Genomic DNA, 22573 nt, shown 5'->3' with positions numbered 1-22573 from the left:
GTTGCTTAGTGCCCCACAGTTACCGAGGTTGTCTTGAAATCCCCATCCTCCTGTCTCAGCCCACTGGGATTATAGGCACCCACCACTGGGCCTAGACATTGTCAGCCTCTTGAAGAGAGAGATAAAGAAGCAGGTACTCTTCTATTCCCAATGTAGTTCTACTGACTAAAGTTACTTTCATGTGTTTACCTTATTTTTTGTGGGGGGCGGGGGTGGTGGTGACTGGTCTGACCTGATTTATTCAATCCTCAGAGGCAGGCCTCTGATTGAGGACCTCAATACCAAGACATATAAAAATTAGTTTTTCCTACTGAAAATGAGGGAAGCAATTCTCTGCCCCTCCTTTTTAGACTTTCACCTCAGAAACTTGAAATTTAATCTATTTTCTCCTGTGCTTAAGATGCATATAAATTCTTTTGAAAACTGAATAGGAGTGTTGTCAGCTTTATGACCCAGAAATGTCTTCAAGGACCAAAAAGCCATCTCTTGAAACATCCCAGTAACTGAGACACGGTAGACACCAGACTCTTCAGGCATCTTGCTGAAATTTGCAATCTCTTCCTGTGTTACCCACAACATTATAGTTTAAAGCTTTATTCAATTACAGTATTTTCTTCTTTCTCTCCTACATTGGTGGGGAAGATTTCTGAGGTGGGAGGTAATTGTGCTTTTAATTATATTTTCCCATACCACCTGTTGGCAAAAAAAAAGCATGCACTCAATGGTTTACAACTAGTTGGAGGAAAATGTTCTCAGCTCCCAAGACAAGTGGCCTTCACAGGCAGCTTTAATCCCTCACCCTAACTTGCTACACTACTAATTTCCAACCCAAGGAAGCAAACCCGGTCCAACAGGTCATTTAAGAGATGCAAGGATTGCAAAAGCAGAACAATCAGCCCAGGTGGATGACTCCATTTTCACTGTTCAACTTGACTTGGGGACTCCCTGCATGTGCTTAGTCTGTAGGAATGATCTCCAATCTTTTTGATTTAAAAATATCTACTGTTTTGGAAAATGGCAATTTTCAAGCCAGCCTCAGGAATGGTGAGGCGCTTAGCCACTCAGTATGGACAGCGGTGACAGTGTCTGAGATTGGGGTCCCTGATGACTTCATGGCTGTGGCATACTTGGTGACTGGGAAAGTTTCTGTGCATAGGCATAGTGTGGGAAGCCGTTCTCACACGTGATTGGGTACCTCCCTGACTGGGTGTGAGGCGCTCAGGCCAGCTGTGTCTGAGCTTATCCCCACCCTTTTCAGGTGCAAAAGCCTGTCCCTGTGGGGGTGTGACTGACCATTGACCCTGAAACCAATCACTGACCCTGACCTTGGAATGCTGTCCCCCTCGACCTTCATTTCATGGAATTTTCCCCTGAATTTTTTGTTCCCCAATAAAAGACAACTCTCCGCGTGCTCCCCCCTCTCTCCTGCTGGTCTCTTGTGTAAACCTCGCTAGCACATCAGGTGGCTGGAGTCAGGAGCCGGGAAGGGCCGTCTCTTAGCTGGGCAAAAAAAAGGTAAATTGAGTTTATATGTCTTTATTTTGATCTCACTAGTTAACTTCTATGTTTGGAACCTCTAGTATGAAACTAGCGTGCTGGTCGCACAGCAGCATAGGATGCCCGGTTGCTATGGAGATGTCCTCCATGCTAGAGTCTTATCAGCTTGGACCTTATTCTCAGGCAGGGCAGCTCCTGGGAATGACGGAACGTCCTTGCTAAGATAGCCACAATATTTCACCAGTTCTGCTGCTCCTGAATCTGCCTCAAATTAGTAAATTTAAACAATGCACTTTCTTGAGAGCTGCACAATGCTCCTAACATTGCACGTTGCAACTGTACAATGTAACTGAGGAAATAGCTGCATACTGTTGCTAACTCTGTAACTTTTATGAATACAAAGAATAATGCTTGCACAATCTTTAATCTGATTTAGAGACATATATAATAAAGACTGCTGGAGTGATTCCTTAAACCTGCTTCTGCATCAGAGAGCAGCTCTCCACTAGACCCCAGCTGTTTTAGCTTCAAGATCTGCCTGTGTGATCTTATCTCTTCCAATCTCCCATCGCCCCTCCTTGGAACCTGCTACTTTGGCCATCCTGATCTTGGCAACTCAGTGAAACCCTGTCTTCAAATAAAATACATATGGGGCTGGGGATATGGCCCAGTGGTTGAGTGTCCCTGGGTTCAATCCCGAGTACAAAAATAAATAAATAAACAGATAGATAGATAAAAACATCAAAGCATCTACTGTTTTAAAGTACAGCTTGCTGTCACCATTGCTGTGAAGCAGCTGTTGGTGATGTAAGTTATCACTGGCCTTAGCCCTGCTCGCCCCACGACATGGATGTGTTCTCTAGGAGAGCCTCTGGAGTTAGCACAGGTGCAGGATCGCCTTCAAAGTGAACTGAGAATAGAAATGGAAAAGAAGTTAATGCAGGACTTGAGGGACACAGTGAAAAATGGCACCATCTACACAGACGGTTTTGCATTTCAACTGGTACTTGCTACATATTTCCTGCCTGTCACTCTAAAGGGGCTCCAGGTTCCAAGTAAGAATGTCCGCAGCCACGCCCCTGCGCGCCCCGCCCCACCCGCCTTCTCCCGGGGCCGCGCCTCCTGTCACTCTGGCCCCGCCCCGCCCGCCGCGGCCCCGCCCACCGCCCACCGCCCCTGTTTCCCTGCCAGGCATCTCCAGGAGCGCTCTGCTCCTCCTCCCAGACCCGGAAGCTGATCACGGAGCAGCGGTCACAGTGAGGCACGTGAGTTCCCTGTTCAGTGGCTGCGTCTCCTCCAGAGACATAAGAATCACACAGGCCTGCAGCAGCGGCGCCAGGCAGGGAACCCGCCGCGTGTCAGGCTTGGCCGCCTGACCGCCCTGCAGCCTCCCCCAGCGCGCTGGCCTCCATCTGCACACCAGGCCCTGCCATCACCTGGCCCTGCCCTCCTCAGTCCTGCCTTCACCTGTCCTGTCCTCACCCAGCCATGTCTCCTGGCCTGACCCTACCCTCGCCCAGCCCTGTCCTCCTCACCTGCCCTGTTCCTCACCCAGCCCTGCTCCCCTACTGGCCCAGCTTTTGCCAGGCCTTGTCCTGCTACCTGGCCCTACCTTCACTTGGCCCTGTCTACCTTGGCGCTGTCCTCCTCACCTGCCATGTCCTCCTTGGCCAGGTGTCCACCCTGCAGGTCTTCCCTCCATTAGTCTCCCTGTTGTCTACAGGAGGTGACCTGGGCCTGTGTGGTGACTTCCAGGGGGTCATCTGATGCCATCTCCAGGTAGCAACAGCCAGATCTGAATGTCATCACAGAACACTAATTGGGCAGGTGGCACAGATTCCACCCCAGGGGAAAATATGCTCCCCTGGAGGTGGGCATCCCAGACCATCCCCCTCCCTGTGATGTGTGGCACTAGGCTCTGGACAAAGAGCTGGACCACAAATGAGAGAAAGGAGACAACAGAGAGAGACCTTACACAGATGGCAAGGGATTGCAGAGGGAGGGCACAAGAGTGAAAGAAGAAGCCATAAAGCAGCAGAGAGAAGCAGATGGAGAAATCTAGAATCGCAAACTCCAGAGAGGCGAAGGACAGCCACACAGGGATATGGACAGAACAGGGGAGAGACCTCAAGCTATCTAGAGAGATGAAGGACATAGGGAAAGAGACAGAATCGGGGAGGGACCACAGACAGAGCGTGGGAGCAGAGGACACATTATCTGCAGGCATGGCAGAAGGCAGCTGTGGTGCTGGGATAAGAAGAGGGGTAACAGGTGACAAGGGGAGCCCAGAGGAGCACCTTAGAGAGGAGGCCTCGGAATGTGGGCATCCAGAGCATGGGATTAGGGGCCTGCAGCAGGCAGGGCAGATGGAGAGTGTGGATGGGGAAGAAAGAGGCGGAAATCTGTGGAGACTGGGGACAAAGACTGGGGAGAGACTGACTGGAGGTGAAGGGAGTTGCAGGAATGTGGAAGATCAGATGGAGGGAAGGAATAGAGGGAAGAAGGGGAGAAACCAGGAGAGGAGAGGGAAGCAAAGTGCGCAGGACGCCCTCCAGGGTGGGGGTGCTAAAGAAGCACAGTAGAGGTGATGAAAGAAATTGCAAAACTACTGCCCAGGAGGCTTGTGTATTTTAAAATTCTAGAGGTAACAGGATAGCTCCCTTATCCAGCCCGAAGGCAGTGACTGAACTCATTGTGTCCAGGGTCACCCTCCTTCCTCTCCTGATTTGTGGTGTCATGTAGGGAGTGTAGGAGATAGAAAGGGCAATTAAAGTGTTTTTGCTTTTGTCATGCTGAATGCAACAGTGACCACTCAGCAGAGAGTTTTTCACCTCTGGTCCTGTAAATGTGTGGGGATTTCTCCCCACCAACAAAGGGTGTCTGTGCCACCTGCCAAATTAGTGTTCTGTAATGACATTCAGATCTGGCTGCTGCTACCTGGAGATAGCATCAGATGACACAGACCTTTCTCCTACAGCACTGCCCCACATGGTGTGCCAGTCACCTTGAGAAGTTGGGACCCCCTGCTCAACACCTTGAGGGAAACATGGTACTTTTGTTTGCTTGCTTGTTACAAATAAAGTGACATAGGTTACAGAGGTATAGGCAGATGAAAGAGCCATGGTAAAGGTTAACTGAACCCTAGAAGGGTGTTCTGGGAACCCTGAGATACCAGGGAGGAGTCTGGCAGAGAACTGGTCATTATTAAACAACCACATATGCATTTTAGTGACTAGAGAGGTGGTATTGTTTGTGGAATGTCAGAGCAGTTGAAACAGGGTGGGTTTTCCCTGTATCAGACAGTAAAAGGAAGAGATCTTATCTAAGCTGCCCTCCCATCTCAAGGCTGGTGTCTCACTGCTGCCTGAAGAGAGTGTGTCTTTGCCTCTGGCTGGTGCTGACCCTGAGATCAAGCATTCTCAGCCCCTCTCACAGTCTGAAAATGGTGTGGTGTCCTTCCCCTGTGTATCATCAGTTTTCCACATGCAGAATCATTTGGTCATTGTCCTCAGAACACTGGCATTGAGCATTTCCAATCACATGAAATAAAGCCTCTTTTGTTTTCCATTCTTCTGTCTCTAAAAGATAAAACACTTTGTTAATTACATTTTTCTCTGTAATATGGACTTCCCTTTTAGACTATGATTGCATGCTGAAAATTTGTTTATATGCACTGTCTTCTAGTTCTGGAGTCATGTCTTCCAATCAAGTGTTCTCATCCACCCTAAGCTAGTGGTTTAATTTTCAGTCTCTTGTGACATCACCGTTTCTATATTCCTTTTTAAATGTCTTGTCCTCATATCTCTTCATGTCAGTACCACATTGCCCAGTTGATGACTCCCTCTTCTTTTTTCTTAGCTCTGCAGACATCTTCCTTATCTTAAAACTCTGCTTGCATTCATTGAGATTCCTCCAAGGATCACTTTGGCAATTCCTCTGCTGCCAGGCCCCACGCTGTTCTCTGACTGGGGTGCTGCCCCACAGTGGAGCCTTGCACCTCTGCTCAGCTTCTGTGTGTGCCACTGTCTCTTCTCCTCCTTTCACTCACACCTTACACACCATTCACCTCTCTAGTTCTCCGGGAGACTGCTTCCATGAACCCTAGAATCTTCTGGCCATTGTCTCCTAAACTTCATGCTGGGATGTTTAGTGGGCCTATCCACATTCATTCTTCCATGACCTCAGCTCCTCACATGCCTCCCCGGCATAGTCCTCAACATCTCAGGAAGGTTGGTCTCTACGTGGGGGACTTGGCTGGACACCTCCACATATATCAAAATTGTACAATGTATTATGACATTGGCAGGTTTTTTTTTTTATTGTATAGGAGAATGAAAAAAAATCACATGAGTTTTTCAGAGTAGAAAAGAATCGAGAGTACACACAGCTCTTGAGGCTTGGGAGAAAAATGGGGAAAGACCTGGCTCCTGATTGCTCTGCTTCCCCAGGGCCTCTGTCCAGTTCTACTACTGTGTCCTCTGCTTGCTCACTTTCAGCCACAGGGGCCTCTTTCCTTTTCCTGGCCGGAGCTTGCTCTAGCCTCAGGGCCTTCACTGGGTCCTGTCTCTCTACCTAGCCCTCTACATGGCCCCTGGGCTGCAGGTGGCCAACCCCTCAGGTCTTTGTTATGACATCACCTGCTCCATGGAGACTCCTTGATCGCCCCCAGCTCCTGTCACACTCCAGCCACAACCTGCCCCTACTCTGGTCCATGCATCTTGCTGTGTCTGTCTCTTTCTGCTCCTTTACTGTCCACTACCTGGATCCTGATAAGAACAAGGGTCCAAGAGATGGGCAGAGCCAGAAGGTGGGTGGTGGGCTCGACCTGCCCTTCTGGGAGGTGCTCCATGCTGGCTTCCCCTGAGTGTGATGAGTCATTTTACATCCATTCAGGGGTGAGGCTGGTGCCCAGCCTTAATAATATTTGAGGGTGATTTTCTTCTTTGTACCAGCATTGAGTACCAGCTCTGGAGTGGTACTGGGGTCAGCCTGAGATCTGATGATAGCTGATGGGTCAGTGGTGTGGTTCACTTTGGTCAGGACTAGGGGGTGCCCTGAAGGGGAGCCCAGTGCTGCCCAGGCCCCCGCTTGTGCAGCCTGTGGGCTTCACCAGCAGGGAAATGAGGCCCAAAGGAAGGAGTCAGAGAAGCCTTCTGTGCTCCTCCCTGCAAGAGCTTACTATGCCTGGGTCTTCCTGTGCAGTGGGCAGCCAGTAAACAGTATGTTTCCTCCTTCCAGGATTGACTTGTAAAGACTCATGTTACCTGAGGAAACACCCCTGAAGAGGAGGAGGAAAGAAAAGGAGTCAGGAATGGCTGTCACTGAGGTACAGTGATGCTGTCAGGTGGTCCTGAGTCCCCTGTGCAGTGCTGAGCCTGGGAGCTGCTGGCCTCATGTGACTCTGTGACCTCCTGCCTGTCAGGTGTGCCTGCACTCCCCTGGGCCTCCCCATCCTCTGCGCTTAGATTCCATCCCACTGTGACCTGTGGCAGGGAACCCATGAGGAGGTGCCACCAGGTGTGGCCCTGGGAATCCTCTGTCATTTTTTGTTGATCTTTTAAAAAAGTGAGTGTGATGTTTGGTGGTGTCCCTGTCCTCCACACCAGTTCTCTCGCTCTAGTGCTCATTGTTTCCTGCCTTTTGCTTCTGTTGCCTTCAGTTGGCTCTTTCCCCTGGAGGTGTATGGTTAGTTGACCTGGGTTTCTTCGTCCTTGTTGTGAAGTTTCACTACCCTAAGGTCTTTCTTTTATTTTTATTTTTTATTTCATTGCATTCTGTGAGATTTGGTATGTTTATTTTTGTTTTGCTTTTGTTTCAGATATTTTCTGAATCCTGTTCCTGTCGTTACCATTGGAAAGAAAATGGGGTCCTTCCAAGTATCTGAAACTGAATCTTAAGATTTGTGACCCAATCTGTATCAAATGAAAAAATAAATAAAGCTGGGTGGTAGCTTAGTGGTTAAGCATCCTCTTGACAATCCCCCCTAACAATAACAACAAAAAAGGCTGGCAGTGTCACTCAGTGGTGAAGCACCCGAGTTCAGACCACAGTACCATAAGTAAGTTTTATGAATTTTAAAATGAGGCGCCTGCATTCATCTACATCGGATTGGTTCTACCCTAGGCTGTGAATGTGCTGCCAGTAGTGGGGGCGCCTTCCTGTGCCTGCCCCTGCCTGTGCACCTGCAGGGACCTGCCAGGCAGATCCATGATGTTGCCCTGCACTTGGTCCACGTCTCTCACGTAGGAAACCTGCTGTCAGTTTCACTGGACAGTCTCTGCCCCTAAGTCTCCCATTGCTCATGTTCAGCTCTGATTCCAATCACCTGGGCTGGGTTTTGCTCTGTAATTTTGTATTCCTTGACCCAACGGAAATTTCATAGGGCGTCTGTGACACTATCATGTGTGCAGAATGATGGGAATCCTTCTTCCTCTCCTGGGCCATTTTTTATAAGTTAGTGCATGTAAAGCATTTAGGAAAAGGTGTGCACTCAGTAGTGTCACCACCCAGGACACTACTCTGTGGTCCTCCCCTGCTGTTGAGATTTTGCTATTGTCCACACAGGGTGGACTTATCTTCTCAGGACACAGATCATGCTCTGGCTCACCCAGACCCTGAGCATCACCTGGTGTGTGGAATACAGGGTCTCCACTCATAGATACAGCCTGCATGTTTCTTTTCCTCTCTTTCCATCTGCATGTTTCTTTTCCTCTCTTTTGTAATACATCCCCAGTCTTGATTTGTTTTGTTTTGGTTTTGGTTTGTTTTTTTGACAGTGTTTTGCTAAGTTGCTGAGGCTCGTGTTGAATGCGAATCCTCCTGAATCAGCCTCCTGAGTCTTGGATTACAGCTGTGTACCACTGTGCCCAGCTACTATGTTTCTTGTGGTGTCTGTAAGGAAGACATCTATACAGATGTAGCGAGTATTTTATCTTAAGGAAAAGTGTAATAAAACACAACTAGAGAGATTTAACATGCTCAAATATACCAGATCATGTGAGAATATAGGCAAAGCAAGTTCAGTTTCTCCTTGTATATACTCCGCACCCAGAAAACTTCTGTGATCCCAGATGAGAGGGTTTTTGTCCGCAACCAGGCGAGCGGTTCTTCAGAGGGCACCTTGTCATTTCACCTAATCCTGACACTGTCTGTGTAGACACTCGATGGATCCAAGAGCTGAGGTCTCTGTCCCACAAGAGTGCCCGCTTTTCAGATATCAGTCTTAGGCAAAAGTGTGGCCCATGATTCAGAATGACCATCTGTAAATGGGGCTTCCTTCATCCCCTCCTCACATTGAAAAAGTGGTCAGAGTGCTTTGTAAATCTGAGAAGGACTTGACTTGCATTTGCCTTGTGGTAACGCCTGTTCAGAAGAGACAGGCGAACACGCGGATGGAAGAGGTGCATAGCCAAGGTGTGGGGCAAAGGACGTGGAGCTCACATGACTTTGTGTGCTGCGCCACACTTCAGGACCCTCCACCCACACGTTGATCTGAACACCCTTTCACCCCGTCCTGTTGAGTTTTTTGGAGGCTCCATTATGTAGGCAGGCTTGATTACATCCTGGGTGATGGTGATCAGTTGGGACTTCAGTCCCTCTCCCTTCCCTGGAGGTAGGTGGCAGGACTGCGTGTTACAACTGCCTCTCCTTCCTGTGTCTTTCTGGGAGAAGCCCCTTTGTGAAGCTCTCTAGGGGGCTCTAGGCACCTGTCTTCTCAGTAGCATAGAAATCCTTCTTAGCTCTCCAGGGATTCCAGGTGAGCTCCACATCAGCAGACAGACAGATACCAAATGTGTATTTACAGCCTCACAGTGCAGCTCTTCTCACTTGATTCAGTTGCATGCTTACACTTCTCCTCCCTTCTCATTTCTCTTTGTTTACTTCTTTGCAGTAATGGGGTTGAACCTAGGTCCCCTTTGCCATTACATCCCTACTCCTTATGTTCTTCATTCTCAGAGAGGATCTTGCTATGTTTCCCAGTCCCACCTCCAATTTACAATGTTCCCACCCCAGCCTGGGGATAGCTGGGATACAAGCATGTGCCACCATGTCTGGGTTCTGTGGTTCACATTTTGCATGAAGATTATAACTGTCCCCAGTGCCCCATTGTGAAGCCTGTTTTAATTTCAGGGTCCACTGACATTCAGAGATGTGGCCATTGAATTCTCCCAGGAGGAGTGGAAGTGCCTGGTCCCTGCTCAGAGGGCTTTGTACAGGGACGTGATGCTGGAGACCTACAGGAACCTGGTCTCCCTGGGTGAGCTTGACTTCCCCACCCTGCACCCGCCCCATGCCAGGATCTTCAGTGCATACCTTTGTGTTTCCCCTTTGAGTTTGGGATCCTCTGAATTGACTGATTGACTGAAGCCCTGGTGCAGGCTAAAGAAAGCTTCATAGTGCAGCCTCTGCACTTTGTCCCCTTCCTTCAGATGTTCTGCCCCCTTCATGATACTGCAGTGGTGGTTCCAGAGCTGAAGCACAACATAAAGCCCACAGCCGACTCTTAAAATATCCAGTTCTACCCAGATGCGATGGCACATGCCCACAATCCCAGTAGATTGGTTCTCTGAGGTACAAGGATCAGAAATATTCCTGTAAGTTCAAAACCAGCCTCAGCAAAAGTGAGGTACTTAGCAACTCAGTGAGACCCTAAATAATATACAAAATATGGCTAGGGATGTGGCTCAGTGGTCAAGTCTCCCAGAGTTCAATCTCTGGTACAACAACAACAACAACAAAAATTAAAATACCCATTACCTGTTTTCTGTCCGTGTGCTTTTGATTCAGTGGTTCTTGGAAGAGAGGTAGGTACCTACATGATATAGTGAAATATTTTCTGTATCCCTCTGTTATGTCCTCTTTCTCATGTACAGATAGGGCTGGATTGTGGAGAAGCCACAGTGCATCAGCTTCCTTTCTCTTTACAAGCAGGAACGTGTCCTTCAGACCTGAGTGTCCTCTCCTGGTTGGAGCAAGGGAGGGAGCTCTGGATTCTGAATGGCCCAGAGGAAATATCCAGGCCTGCAAATGAGTGGGCATGTGTGGAGGGTGTGAAAGCAGGTAAGAGCTCACATGGGCAGAGAGGCAGCTGCCCACTAAGTAGTGTTGGGGTGCTTTGGCAATGGGAGGGGTCAGGGCTAAGGTGATGTCCATTTCCTGGGCTTTACATGCAAGGAATTTGGTTTCAAGCTCCTTTTCCTCCTCTCCTCCTTTTCTCTACTCTCCCTCCTCTAAACTTTCTCTATGTATACATGAGGATGACATCCCCTTTGTTATCTGTATATATGAGTGTAACCTGATTTTGTTAAACTCCTTCCGTTTTTCTTCCCTTTCCTTCCTTCCTCCCTCCTCTTGTTCTCTTCCTTCTCCTCCCCTGTCTTCCCTGTATCTTTATGGTGTCCGGTCACCTCCTCAAACCCCTTTTCTCCCTTATTTTGCTCTAGTTTCTACATATAAGAGCAACCATTGACCCTCAATTTTTGAGTCTGTCTCATTTCACCTAGCACAATATTTTCCATTCCACCCACCAGCCAATGCCATGATTTCATTCTTCATTTACCTCTAGGTTTTTAAAAATCAGTGCTGTGAATTGGTAAAGAATGTCTCATTTTTTATACTAAAGATTCATAGTTTCCTTTTTTGAATGAGATTTGTCAGCCTTCTCTCATGATCATTATGAGATGGTCCTTTTTCTGTTCATTCACTTTCATTTACCATTAGAAATCCAATAGACTTATTTACATTAACTACAGCAGTTTAATTCTCACAGTTTGGGGCCTGCAAAGTCCACGATCAAGGTTCCTATTGAACTAGTTGATATAGCATGAGTTTTTTGGACTAGAGGTTTTTCAAAACTAAGCTTCCACCAGGGTCTGTGGCACAGGCCTTTAATGCCAGCAGTTTGGGAGGCTCTGGCAAGAGGATTGCAAGTTCAAAGCATCCTCAGCAGCAATGGCAATGCACTGAGCAACTCAGTCAAACTCTGACTCTAAATAAAGTATAAAATAGTGCTGGGGATGTGGCTCAGTGCTCGAGTGTCCCTGAGTTCAATCCCCCATACCCAGAAAATAAAAAATAAAATAAGCTTCCCTGAAAAAAACTGGATTACATGTAATCAAGCTTTCCTTTTTTAAAATTCCTGTTCATTTTTTCCTTACCAATTAACAATCATGATCATAAGCCCCATAACTGTTGTCAATACAAGTATTACTTTGGTATAACCTTATATATTTCAGTGTAAGATATATATTTAGCTTCAGTAATTAGTCATAAACCTGTGGTTTCTTATATCTTCTAGACATCACTCCTAAATGGGTCATCAAGAAACTTCCATGGAAAACGAACAGCAGTACGGGAGAAATAGTCCACATGGTGACATTGCAAACATGTGATGACCGTGCCATTGAAGGATCATGCTTCGATGAAACCCGGAAGAGTACATGGGACTTATGTTGTTGGAGCAATGTAGGAAGACATCACACAGGATTTTCTATTGCTCAAGAGGAAAGTCCCCCTGGTTGCAGAGGTGAACGTGGAGGCAGGGATGCAGGGAAGGTGCTCATCAACAGTTGGCTTGGATTCAGCTTTCAGTCACATCTGCCTGAGCCACAGTCCTTTCAAGATGAAGGGAACCTTCATAAATGGATCGATAGTGAGCAGGCTCTCGACAATGGTTCCTTGCTTCCAGCCCACCAAAGAATTCCTTCTAGTGTCAAAGCAAACATTTCTCATAAATATGAACATGATTTTATAGATTCTTGTTTGTTTATACAAGAACCAAAAACAGACATTCCTCCAGCAGCTCACAAATGTAATGAGTTTGGAAAATCCTTTAATCAAGAGTCACAATGTACTATACATCAGACACTCCATACTAGAGAGAAACAATTTATGTGTGATATATGTGGCAAGGTCTTCACTCAAAAATCAAAACTTACACGTCATCATAGAATTCATACTGGAGAGAAACCTTTCAAGTGTAATGAGTGTGGGAAGGTCTTCAATCACAGTTCACACCTTGCACAACATCGGAGAATCCACACTGGAGAGAAACCTTTCAGATGTGATGACTGCGGCAAAGTCTTCAGTCAGAAGTCCTACCTGGCAAACCACCAGAGAATTCACTCTGGGGAGAGACCTTACAAGTGTGATGCATGTGGCAAGGTCTTCAATCAGATTTCACACCTGGCAAGTCATCGTAGAATCCACACTGGAGAGAAACCTTACAAATGTGATGAATGTGGAAAGGTCTTCCACCAAATTTCACACCTTGCACAACATCGAACCATTCACACAGGAGAGAAACCTTTCAAATGTAATGAGTGTGGCAAGGTCTTCAGTCGCAACTCGTACCTCGTTCACCATCTGATAATCCACACTGGGGAAAAACCGTACAAATGCAATGAGTGTGGCAAGGTCTTCAATCAAAAATCGATCCTTACAAGTCACCAAAGAATTCATACTGGAGAGAAACCATACAAATGTGATGAATGTGGGAAGGTCTTTAATCAAATTTCACACCTTGCAGAACATCGAAGAATTCACACTGGAGAGAAACCTTACAAATGCAATGAGTGTGGCAGTGTTTTCAGTCAGAAGTCATCCCTTGCAAATCATCAGAGAATCCACACAGGAGAAAAACCTTTTAAATGCAATGAGTGTGGCAAGGGCTTCAGCCGTAACTCATACCTAGCAGAACATCTGATAATCCATACTGGAGAGAAGCCGTGCAAATGCAATGAATGTGGCAAAGTCTTCAGTCAAATATCACATCTTACATGTCATCGCAGAATCCATACGGGAGAGAAACCTTACAAATGTAATGACTGTGGCAAGGTCTTCAGTCTGAATTCATCCCTAGCCCATCACCGCAGGATCCATACTGGGGAGAAACCTTACAAATGTAATGACTGTGGCAAGATGTTCACTCAAAATTCACATCTTGCATGTCATCGCAGAATTCATACTGGAGAGAAACCTTACAAATGCAATGACTGTGGCAAGGTCTTCAGTCAAAATTCACATCTTGCATGTCATCGCAGAATCCACACTGGGGAGAAACCTTACAAATGTAATGACTGTGGCAAGGTCTTCAGTGTGAACTCATCCCTAGCCCATCACCGCAGGATCCATAGTGTAGAAAAGCCTTAGTAATCAGTGTGTGCAGGGTCGGGGGTCACATTGTAATCCCGGCTATTTTGCAAAAATCAGGAGGATGGCACGTGCAAATTCTGCTTGGACATAATTGTGAGATGCTTACAAAATGAAATAAAGGGCTGGGGATGTAGATCAGTGGGAAAATGATGGTAGAGCATGTTTCAGTCCCTGGGTTCAATTCCCATACCCCCAAAGAGGAAAAGAAATGCAATGAATGTGTTGAGGACTTCAGTCACATTGGCACATCACATGCCAAGCGTTTATGGTGGAGAGAAACCCTATGAATATGATGAATGTGGCAAAGCCTGTAGGGTGCATCTGGCCTGGCCTATCATGTGATCCACACCAAGAGGGCATGTCAAGGTTTTCACTGACATTTCCTATCACTCAGATTGTCAAGATCTCATCCTAGGAAAAAATCACAAATGAATTAAGCACAGTCTTTGTCAGAATACAAGTCATGTAATACCACTTGATTTCCTAGTGGAGAAATTATCTTCTATGTGTAATGACTATCTGAACCTTTAGGCCTCATTTAAAGCTTGGAAACTTTCAGTCAGTCTGTGATGGAGAGGAACCTCATCCATAATTTGCTATAAACCGACCTTAATGTAAAAGTCTGTCATCAGGATTCCTGCTGGAAAAAAACTTCACAAATGTACCAAGGTGGCAAATCATTACGATGCACTCAGCCCTCTGTACACGTCAGGTAAGGCACAAAAGCATGACTTTGGCCAAGCCTGTCTTCAGTGCTCATGTCCCAGTGGACATCAGTTGATCCACGCTGGAGAGAAACCATGGAAATGTCTGCAGGTGCCAAGCTCTTCTGGCACAGTTCACAGCTTGCACAACCTGGGAGAAGACGTCCTAGAGGTAGAGCTTGCATGCAGTGAGTGTGGCACCCCCTGCATTATGAGTTCAAGCAGTGGTCAGAGTCCACACTAAAGAGCAACATCCGTCACAATCACAGCACATAGCACAGACTTCCATGCCTCAGAACCAATGGGCATCAAAGAGACACCTTTGAGGAAGCTGTGACAAAACACCAGAGAACAAGGAGGAATGATTTAATTTGTGCCCAAATTAATCATGTGCCCCAGAGAGCAACCATCCAAGTGTAAGGAATGTACTGTTTCTTTTTCAAACATTTGCGATTTTCTTGTCCTGAGAGGATTTATTCTGGCAAAATCAGACAGACATGATGTACGTGTCCTTTTTACTGTGCACAGGACACCCAATGTTCTCCCCTTCATTTGTTCCCATTGGAAATACCTCATGTTTTTCTTTGTAAAGTGATTGTTCATGTTCACATATATTTTCTTTCTACACTTAGTAGAAGCACAATCCCTTGGAGAAATGCTGTGTTCCCATCTCTGTAGTCTGACTAGGATACTTACTGTGTATAATGAAAGTACAAAATGTAGTTCAGACTGACATTCTGCCCTCACTGTTATGGAACATGCACTGTATTATTTCTTCTGTGCTAATGAGGAAAGGAACATGATTGTTGGTAATAATAAAAAAGAGACTAAATTTTATTACATGAGATTTATGATACATTTTTTAACAAAACTGCATGGAATTCACCTTAATTTACATAAATGTGAAAATTGAAATACAGCAAGAATATGAAACATAAGAAAATTCAGGGAATAAGGATAAAAATATCTTTTTATTCTTAAAGTGCTTGTGAGAGAGATATACTGAAAAGGTCAACGTTCATGAGTTTCCACTTCAGAATGAACACCCAGGGTGGAATTTCTCTTGTTTGTGAAGTGGAAACTCATGTATTTGCCCCTAACATTTTTGCTAGTTTGCACCTGTGACCAGTCCCAACTCAGGGCCGAACCCCACCCAGTTGGGCTGGTTTGTCAGGAATGGCGAAGCCAAACACTGAAGTGTTTGCAGACTTCACAGCATAAGGAGGCCTTCCAGGGAAGCAGGGTGGACTTGCTACACTTGTCCAGAAGTGGCTGCCTCCTCTTATGGGGGTCCTGGGTGGTGCTGGAGTGAGGGAACCTGGTCATCTTTAGAACTCCCAGCTGCTGCCCGAAGAAGGGAACACTTAGGGTTTATCAGCATCTTGCCCAGATGGCATCATAGAAAGGGAGCAGTGAGACTTGAAAGGTGTCAACAATAAACATCAAAATGGGTCAGACTCCAGCACAACCCTGAGTGTTTACTCCTGATTCTCTGGGCTCTTGGTTGGCATAGAGGAACTTACAATTTTTGTCATGTCAAATTTGCATTTCCTGATGCACCTGTAGGTCCCATTCTACAGTATGATTGTTGAAAATGTTTTTGAAATACTGTTTAGACAAGTTACCTAACGTTTGTATGGTAGTTCCATGAAAACTATTGTTTTAAATGTTTGGTAGATAATAGATATGGTTAAACAATTTTGCCAGGTCATTCATTGTGTTTGTTGCTGTGACAAAACACCTGAGAACAAGGAGGAAAGATTTGTTTTGACTCACGGTTTCAGACTCATGGGTTCCAACCCCTGATGGGCTGCCACCTGCTTTGGGCCATGTACTCATCATGATGGAAGGGCATGGGCAATGGGCTGGGCCTTCCCCTCTGGTACATGTTCAACCCTGGCTGCCTTTAGAGTGCTGAGGTACTTTGCAATAAATATGTCCACTAAGTGGCATCGTACTGATGGAGTGAGGCTGGTGCCCATCCTTAATAATACTTAAGGTTGATGTTGATTTTCTTCTGTGCAGCATTGAGTACCAGCTCTGTGTCCTCCATCCTGAGGGCTGAGATCAGCCTGAGATCCCAGGAGAGGTGAGGGGGGCTGCTCTGACGTTCAGGTTGGTCAGGGCCAGTCTGTGTCCTGAATGGGAGCCCAGTGCTGCCCAGTTCCCCACTGCTGCAGCCTGTGTGTGCTTCACCAGCAGGGAAATGAGGTCGAAAGAATGGAGTCACAGAAGTCTCCTGTGCACCTTTCTGCAGGACTGTACTATGCCTGGGTGTCCCTGGTGCAGTGGACAGCTGGGGACCATCTTCCCACATGCTGAGGTCCTCCCTGTGTGTGTGGCTGTGGCATAGGAAGGGTGTGATGATTCTGAGCCTTAAACAGTATGTTTCCTCCTTCCAGGATTGACTTGTAAAGACTCGTGTTACCCGAGGAAACAGCCCTGAAGAGGAGGAGGAAAGAAAAGGAGTCAGGGATGTCTGTCACTGAGGTACAGTGATGCTGTCAGGTGGTCCTGAGTCCCCTGTGCAGTGCTGGGTTGGGAGTTGCTGGCCTCAGGTGACTCTGCACTCCCCTGGGCCTCCCTCAGCCCCTCTCCTCTACACTTAGATTCCATCCCATTGTGACCTGGTGGCAGGGAACCCATGAGGAGGCACCACTGGGCATGGTCCTGGGAGTCCCTTTGTCATTTTTGTTAACCTTTTAAAAAAGTAAACCTGCTGCTTGGTGGGGTTCCTGTCCTCTCTACCAGCAACCTCTGCTAGAGTGCTCAGTGTTTCCTTCCCTTTGCTTTAGTTGGCTCATTTCCTCTTGAGATGCGTAGTCAGCTGTCCTGGGTTTCTTTGACCTTGTTGTAAAGTCTAATTACACTAACATTCTCCTATTTTCTTTTTTTTTTTCTTCACTACATTTCCTGAGTTTTGGTGTGTTTGTTTTTGTTTTGCTTTTGTTTCAGATGTTTTCTGAATCCTTTTCCCATTGTTACATTGGTTGGTTAAGAATGAAGTGTTTCATTTCTCCATATTTGGGGGCGTTAATTTTTCTTCTGCACTCAGCTTCTGTATTTATTTCATTGTGCAAAGGAAGAAAATTGGGGTCCTTTCAAGCTTCTGAAACTGAATTTGAAGATGTGTGTGACCTAATTATGGACCCTCCTGTAGATAGATGTTCCTTGTGGATTTTAAGAGATGCGTTTCCTACTGCCCTAGGATACAATGTTCTGGTTTGGTGTGGGAGGTCCACCTGGTGTGCAGTAATATTAAAGATCTGCTTCTGGATCTCCTGTCTATTAATGTGTGTCCTCTTAATTGGAATGATTTGGGCCATCTGAATTTCAAATAGGCCCAGAGACCAGCCTGAGGTGGTCAGTGCTTAAAGTAAAGGCTCTCAAGTACATTGGCTTCTCCATATACCTGAGCAGAATTTTGTAACTCCTTGCAAATATTAATTTTCTTATGTACATGACTGGAAAAAAGAGCACCAAAAACTTCACAATCCTAAAAGATTTTGGAGAGTGTTCTAGTGTTCGTCATGACACAACCACAGACGCACTGCAGGCAGCATTGCTAACATTCCCTGATGTCGTGTGTGTGGGTGGGGGGGTGTGGGGGGGGGCTCATGCTCTGGGCCAGCAGCTCCATGGTGCTCATCCTGCACAGGCACCAGCAGAGAATACAGCACCTTCATAAGTCCAGCTCCCCAGGTTCTCCCCTGGGTCCCGAGTCCCCCAAACCATCCTCCTTCCTGTGAGCACCTTTGTCTTTTTTTTTTTTTTTAATACACTTTCCTGCATCTTTCAGTTTTGCATTTATTATCCCAACTGGTTCCTGGTGAACACAGCTGCAGTAGTCTGGGTGTTTCCCAGCTGTCAGTCCCATTCTGCTCGCGAGACTCCAGTACATTCACACTCTCCCTTATGTGGATAAGAAATGAAAAAACCCCTATTTTATGAGGAACATGTAAATTCTAAGGTTTTGCAAAGTTCTGAGTTCTTTAGTCATTCTTACAATATTGTAAGCACAGTTGTAAGCAATCATATTGTATGCAAATGGTGTTTTATATACATGCTCTTTTGTATATTATGAATGTGTCTGTGTGTGTGTTTGTGTTCATGAGCATGGATGCGTGCATATCTCCTCAATTATGCTAGTATTTACCAAGAAACACTTCTGTGAAATTGTATGTAAGAAACGCAAATTTCAGCTTTAATAACACCAATTAAATACTGGGCTTGGTGGTGCATGCCTATAATCCCAGTGGCTTGGGAGGCTGAGGCAGGAGGATTGCAAGTTCAAAGCAAGCCTCATCAAAAAGTGAGGCACTAAGCAACTCAGTGAGACCCTGTCTCTGAATAAAATATAAAATAGGGCTGGGGATATGTCTCAGTGGACAAGTGCCCCTGAATTCAATCCCCAGTAATTAATAAATAAATAAATAAATAAATGTATTTCAAACTGATTTCACATAAAATCTTTTTATATTTTCTTGCTATTCTGATTGATTAGCATTTATAATAAGTGTAACATAGTTTTTTAGTCATCTACTTTCATATTTGTGTCTTAGCTGTGTCTTTCGAAAGAATTATCTTAGTGAATATAGTCCAACAATAATATTTGCCTATAGCAGATGAAATTAGTCCTTTATGTTTAACAGTGTACAGGGCTTAAAGGCAAGCAATAGGTACTGTGTTGAGTTTTCTACATTAATTTGTACTGTTAATGAACAATATACATTTTATCTTTAAAAAAAAATGAATCAGAATGTAAAATTAACACATTTACTGTCCACCTTGGCAATATAGGATATTAGGTACTATTTTTCTTTTCTTGTTGCAACTGATTTTTAAGTTACTGATATGCATCTTAAGAGCAATGTTATGTACAATTCAGACACGCATCATACAATGAAATTTTACAAACAACACACACCTCTGCAATCAACTTCTGCACCAAAACCTATACTGTCAGTCTTAAAGACTCCTCCTCTTGCCTCTGCCAAGAGGGATCAGTATGTGACATCTAACAGCATGGATCACTTTTACCTCTTTTGTGCTTTATATAAATGAAGTAGTTCAGCATGAATTCTCATACGTTTGACTTTGAAAATTCCAAATGCTTTAAAATTTGTTTTTACCTATTGGTAATAGAATTCCACTTCAGGAATATCAAATAACGCATTTATGCATTCCTTTCTTGATACACACGTGCAATTGTGTGGATATGACACAAGTTTTTTTCCCTAAAATTTCATGTATTGGAAGCTTTGTTCCCAGTATGATGACATTGGGTGTTGGAACCTTTGGAGTGGAGGCAAGGAAAAGATGGTTGGGTTTATCCTTGGAAGGGTAAATGCCGATCTCCTGGAGCATAGTAGTTCTCATGAGAATGGGCGGTCCTACATTGAGTGCAGGTGTCTCCTCTTTGTCTCGCTCTGTCCTGCCCTGTGGTCTCTTCTGCATGTGCTCCCACCATTGTGATTCCATCTGCTGTGAGGCCCTCACCAGAGCTGAGCAGATGCTGGTGCTGTGTTCCTGAATCTGAAGAAGTGTGAGCTAAATAAATTTCAGTATCAAGTACCCAGCCTTAGGTATTCGATGATGGCAGCAAAATCACTCTAGTCCAACATGTGCACTTTAGTTTGGAGCATCATGATGGGCACTGGCAACAAATTTTGATGATAATTGTCAGAAGTTCTGCTGGTATGTGTGTAGTGGTACCCTTATTGGTCATAGGTTTACACCTCCTTGGCCTTAGAATATTTTGCCAAAGAGTTTACCAAATGATTCCATGAATTTCAACCAAGAAGATACTCCTATTTTCATGAATATCATTTATATTTCCCTCTTTAGAGTCAATAATTTGTTCTATTAAACATAGTTTCTTATTATATGACCTGTGTTCATCTCTTGTCATATGTATTGTAAAACCTCTGGGAAAATATTTTGAGTTTTTGTCATATGAGATTCTGTTTGAGGAGATAGATATGCTTAATCTGATGCAAAGATTGACAAATGTGCACATTGTATTTGAATATCTTTGGAACCTAAAAATGTGTAAAATTTTAAGTATTAGTTAAAACAATGTAAATTTAATATTTATTTTTTATTTTTAGGTGAACACACAATCTTTATTTCATTTTTTTTAGGTGGTGCCGAGGACCGAACCCAGTGGCTCATGTGTGCTGGGCAAGCCTGCTACCACTGAGCCACAACCCCAGCCTAAGCACCCATTTCTTTCTCACACTTTTGTTGAGGGCTCTCATACTCCAATGCCAATAATAAGTGAAAAACCCTTCTCATACTCCATAGTTTTTTAAAGTGTAGATTATAACTGTTCTTGACATGGGGGAATATGTGTATCTCTGAGAGACGAGGGATCAGTTAGTTTGTTTCTTTCTAGTAACCATTTTATTCTATATCTTATATCGTCCGCTTTGACATACACAGTGAAATTCATTGTTTTACAAAGTATGTTAGACCACTCCCACTTCTTGCATCACAGATGGAGTCAATGAGCTTGTCCTCGCGCCCTATCTGAGAGTGGAATCAAGTCTGACATTCAAAACAAGCAGAACATTGGAAGTTCACTCTCTGCATGGAGTAACAAGTTGGAGGGACATGAATTCAGTAGAGAGCTGGAAACCCTACTGAATATTGAAAGCCCACAGCCATCTTCACCTGGCCAGCTTCCAATGGTTGGGCAGCCAGACTTGCCTTCCAAACAGAACAGAACCTGACCAGATGAAAATTTACAGATACTGATGTTCAGCCATGCAGATGTTTTTAACCTCCAATGTTAAAGAGATGGAATCCAGTGGTGACCCATGTTCTCCCCAGAGATCTCTGTATGGAAGAGGCTACTCTCTGAATACTGATAAGCTGACCTTCAAACCCTGCCTTCCAGCTTTCCAGCCTACAAGTGTTCTCTAACGACAGTGATAAACATCACTCTTCCGCATTTAGCATCAGTCCAGGCCTATCAAGAAAACTCTCAGACAGAGTAAGAAAAGCAGATGAGAAGTTACATTACTATTCTGCATCAACATCACCGGGCTCTTGAGTCAGAGGTCCACAGCTTCAGACTCCAGAATATTGTCCTCTGAACACATGCTGGACCTTGGGGCCCCAGCAGAGCCATGAATTAATAATATTGTGAAAGGATTCTTCTCCTATGGTTTGGTCCACGTGACCAGAAGAATACTGCAGAAGTAAGAGGTCCATATGGAAGGAAACTGAGGTGTCTTGTTAACAGCATGTTCAACATGCCAGCCCTGTGAGCAAGCCACTTTGGGAAATGATCCGCCCACCCCAGATGAGGACACTAAGGGTCAGAAACGTTGAAATCACTCACCAGAGTTCCACAGCCTACAGCACGTGGGTCCCTACCTGCTCAATCCGAAGCCACGGCCCTTGTGCAGCTCGGCTCCATCCGCTCAGGCTTTTGCAGCAGTTGGTGCATCACCTCCACGGACCTGAGAAGGTGGGAGTTTAACTTCACCTCTAATCATCCGAAACACCAGGATGACTCACATACCCAGTTGTCTTTAGACGACTATCCAGTGTTTCCGGGAGGAAACAAGGCCTCCGGTCCATCTCCTTCCTTTTTAGTAGAAGAGAACTTGTATGCAAAGGACTTGTCAACGAAAGCTATCTGCAGTGAACTTCACATTTTTCTAATTTCCCTTATTTTGTTTCTTCTTGCTCTTATTTCCTTGTGTGTTCCTAAGAGCTGCTCTCGTTTCTATCCATTTCTAGCTGGTCCTCCTGTGGTCCCTTTGTGAACTCCCTGTTAAAATTTTAATAAATGCCTTTTCTGATTAAAAAAAAAGTATTTTAGTAGATATTTTTCCTAAAAAAGACAATGCAGGAGAAAGATACATTAATTGGTCTCATACTGTCTAATAATCACGCAAGTGCACAAAAATACAAGGAGATATTACCTCACAAGTGTTGGGATGGTTAATATGAGAAAACAGTGTTGGCAGGAATATGGGGCAAGTCAATCTTGGGCAGATTATGTGGGAGATCAGGTAACCTGCACCCCACCATGGAAAAGTGCAGGAGGACGCCTCTGAAAATGTAGAGTAAAACTCACCTGTGGGACAGCAATCCCACTCCCTGCTGTGCATCTAAAGGAAAGTATTCATAGTCAACAAGACGTCTGCACCTCCAGGTTCACTGCAGCACTGTTCACGACAGGCAATCAGCAGCAAGGTGAGATG

At 45.2% G+C, this 22573-nt stretch overlaps 1 protein-coding gene across 6 annotated transcripts; it reads left to right on the top strand.

Moving 5' to 3' along the window:
• The first annotated feature begins 2667 nt into the window (after positions 1 to 2667).
• Positions 2668 to 15191, top strand: LOC114082334 (zinc finger protein 83-like). Of its 6 annotated transcripts, XM_071604349.1 has the most exons (6): positions 2682 to 2758; positions 4475 to 4546; positions 6736 to 6823; positions 9628 to 9754; positions 10426 to 10557; positions 11795 to 15191. In XM_071604349.1, the coding sequence occupies exons 3-6, from the start codon at positions 6755 to 6757 to the stop codon at positions 13645 to 13647; spliced, it is 2181 nt and encodes a 726-aa protein (XP_071460450.1). In that variant the 5' UTR covers positions 2682 to 2758; positions 4475 to 4546; positions 6736 to 6754; the 3' UTR covers positions 13648 to 15191. The 6 variants fall into 6 exon arrangements, 3 of the variants coding, with proteins under 3 accessions (XP_071460450.1, XP_071460448.1, XP_071460449.1); XR_011705232.1 differs by lacking the exons at positions 9628 to 9754; positions 10426 to 10557; positions 11795 to 15191 and adding an exon at positions 7316 to 7451 and having other exon boundaries at positions 2668 to 2758; XR_011705233.1 differs by lacking the exons at positions 9628 to 9754; positions 10426 to 10557; positions 11795 to 15191 and adding an exon at positions 7316 to 7451 and having other exon boundaries at positions 2668 to 2758; positions 4419 to 4546.
• The last annotated feature ends 7382 nt before the right edge of the window (positions 15192 to 22573 follow it).

This window comes from Marmota flaviventris, chromosome 18 (genome assembly GCF_047511675.1).
Source record: "Marmota flaviventris isolate mMarFla1 chromosome 18, mMarFla1.hap1, whole genome shotgun sequence".
NCBI lineage: Eukaryota > Metazoa > Chordata > Mammalia > Rodentia > Sciuridae > Marmota > Marmota flaviventris.
Note: the sequence above shows the minus strand (reverse complement) of the source record. Positions and strands in the feature narration are given on the sequence as shown.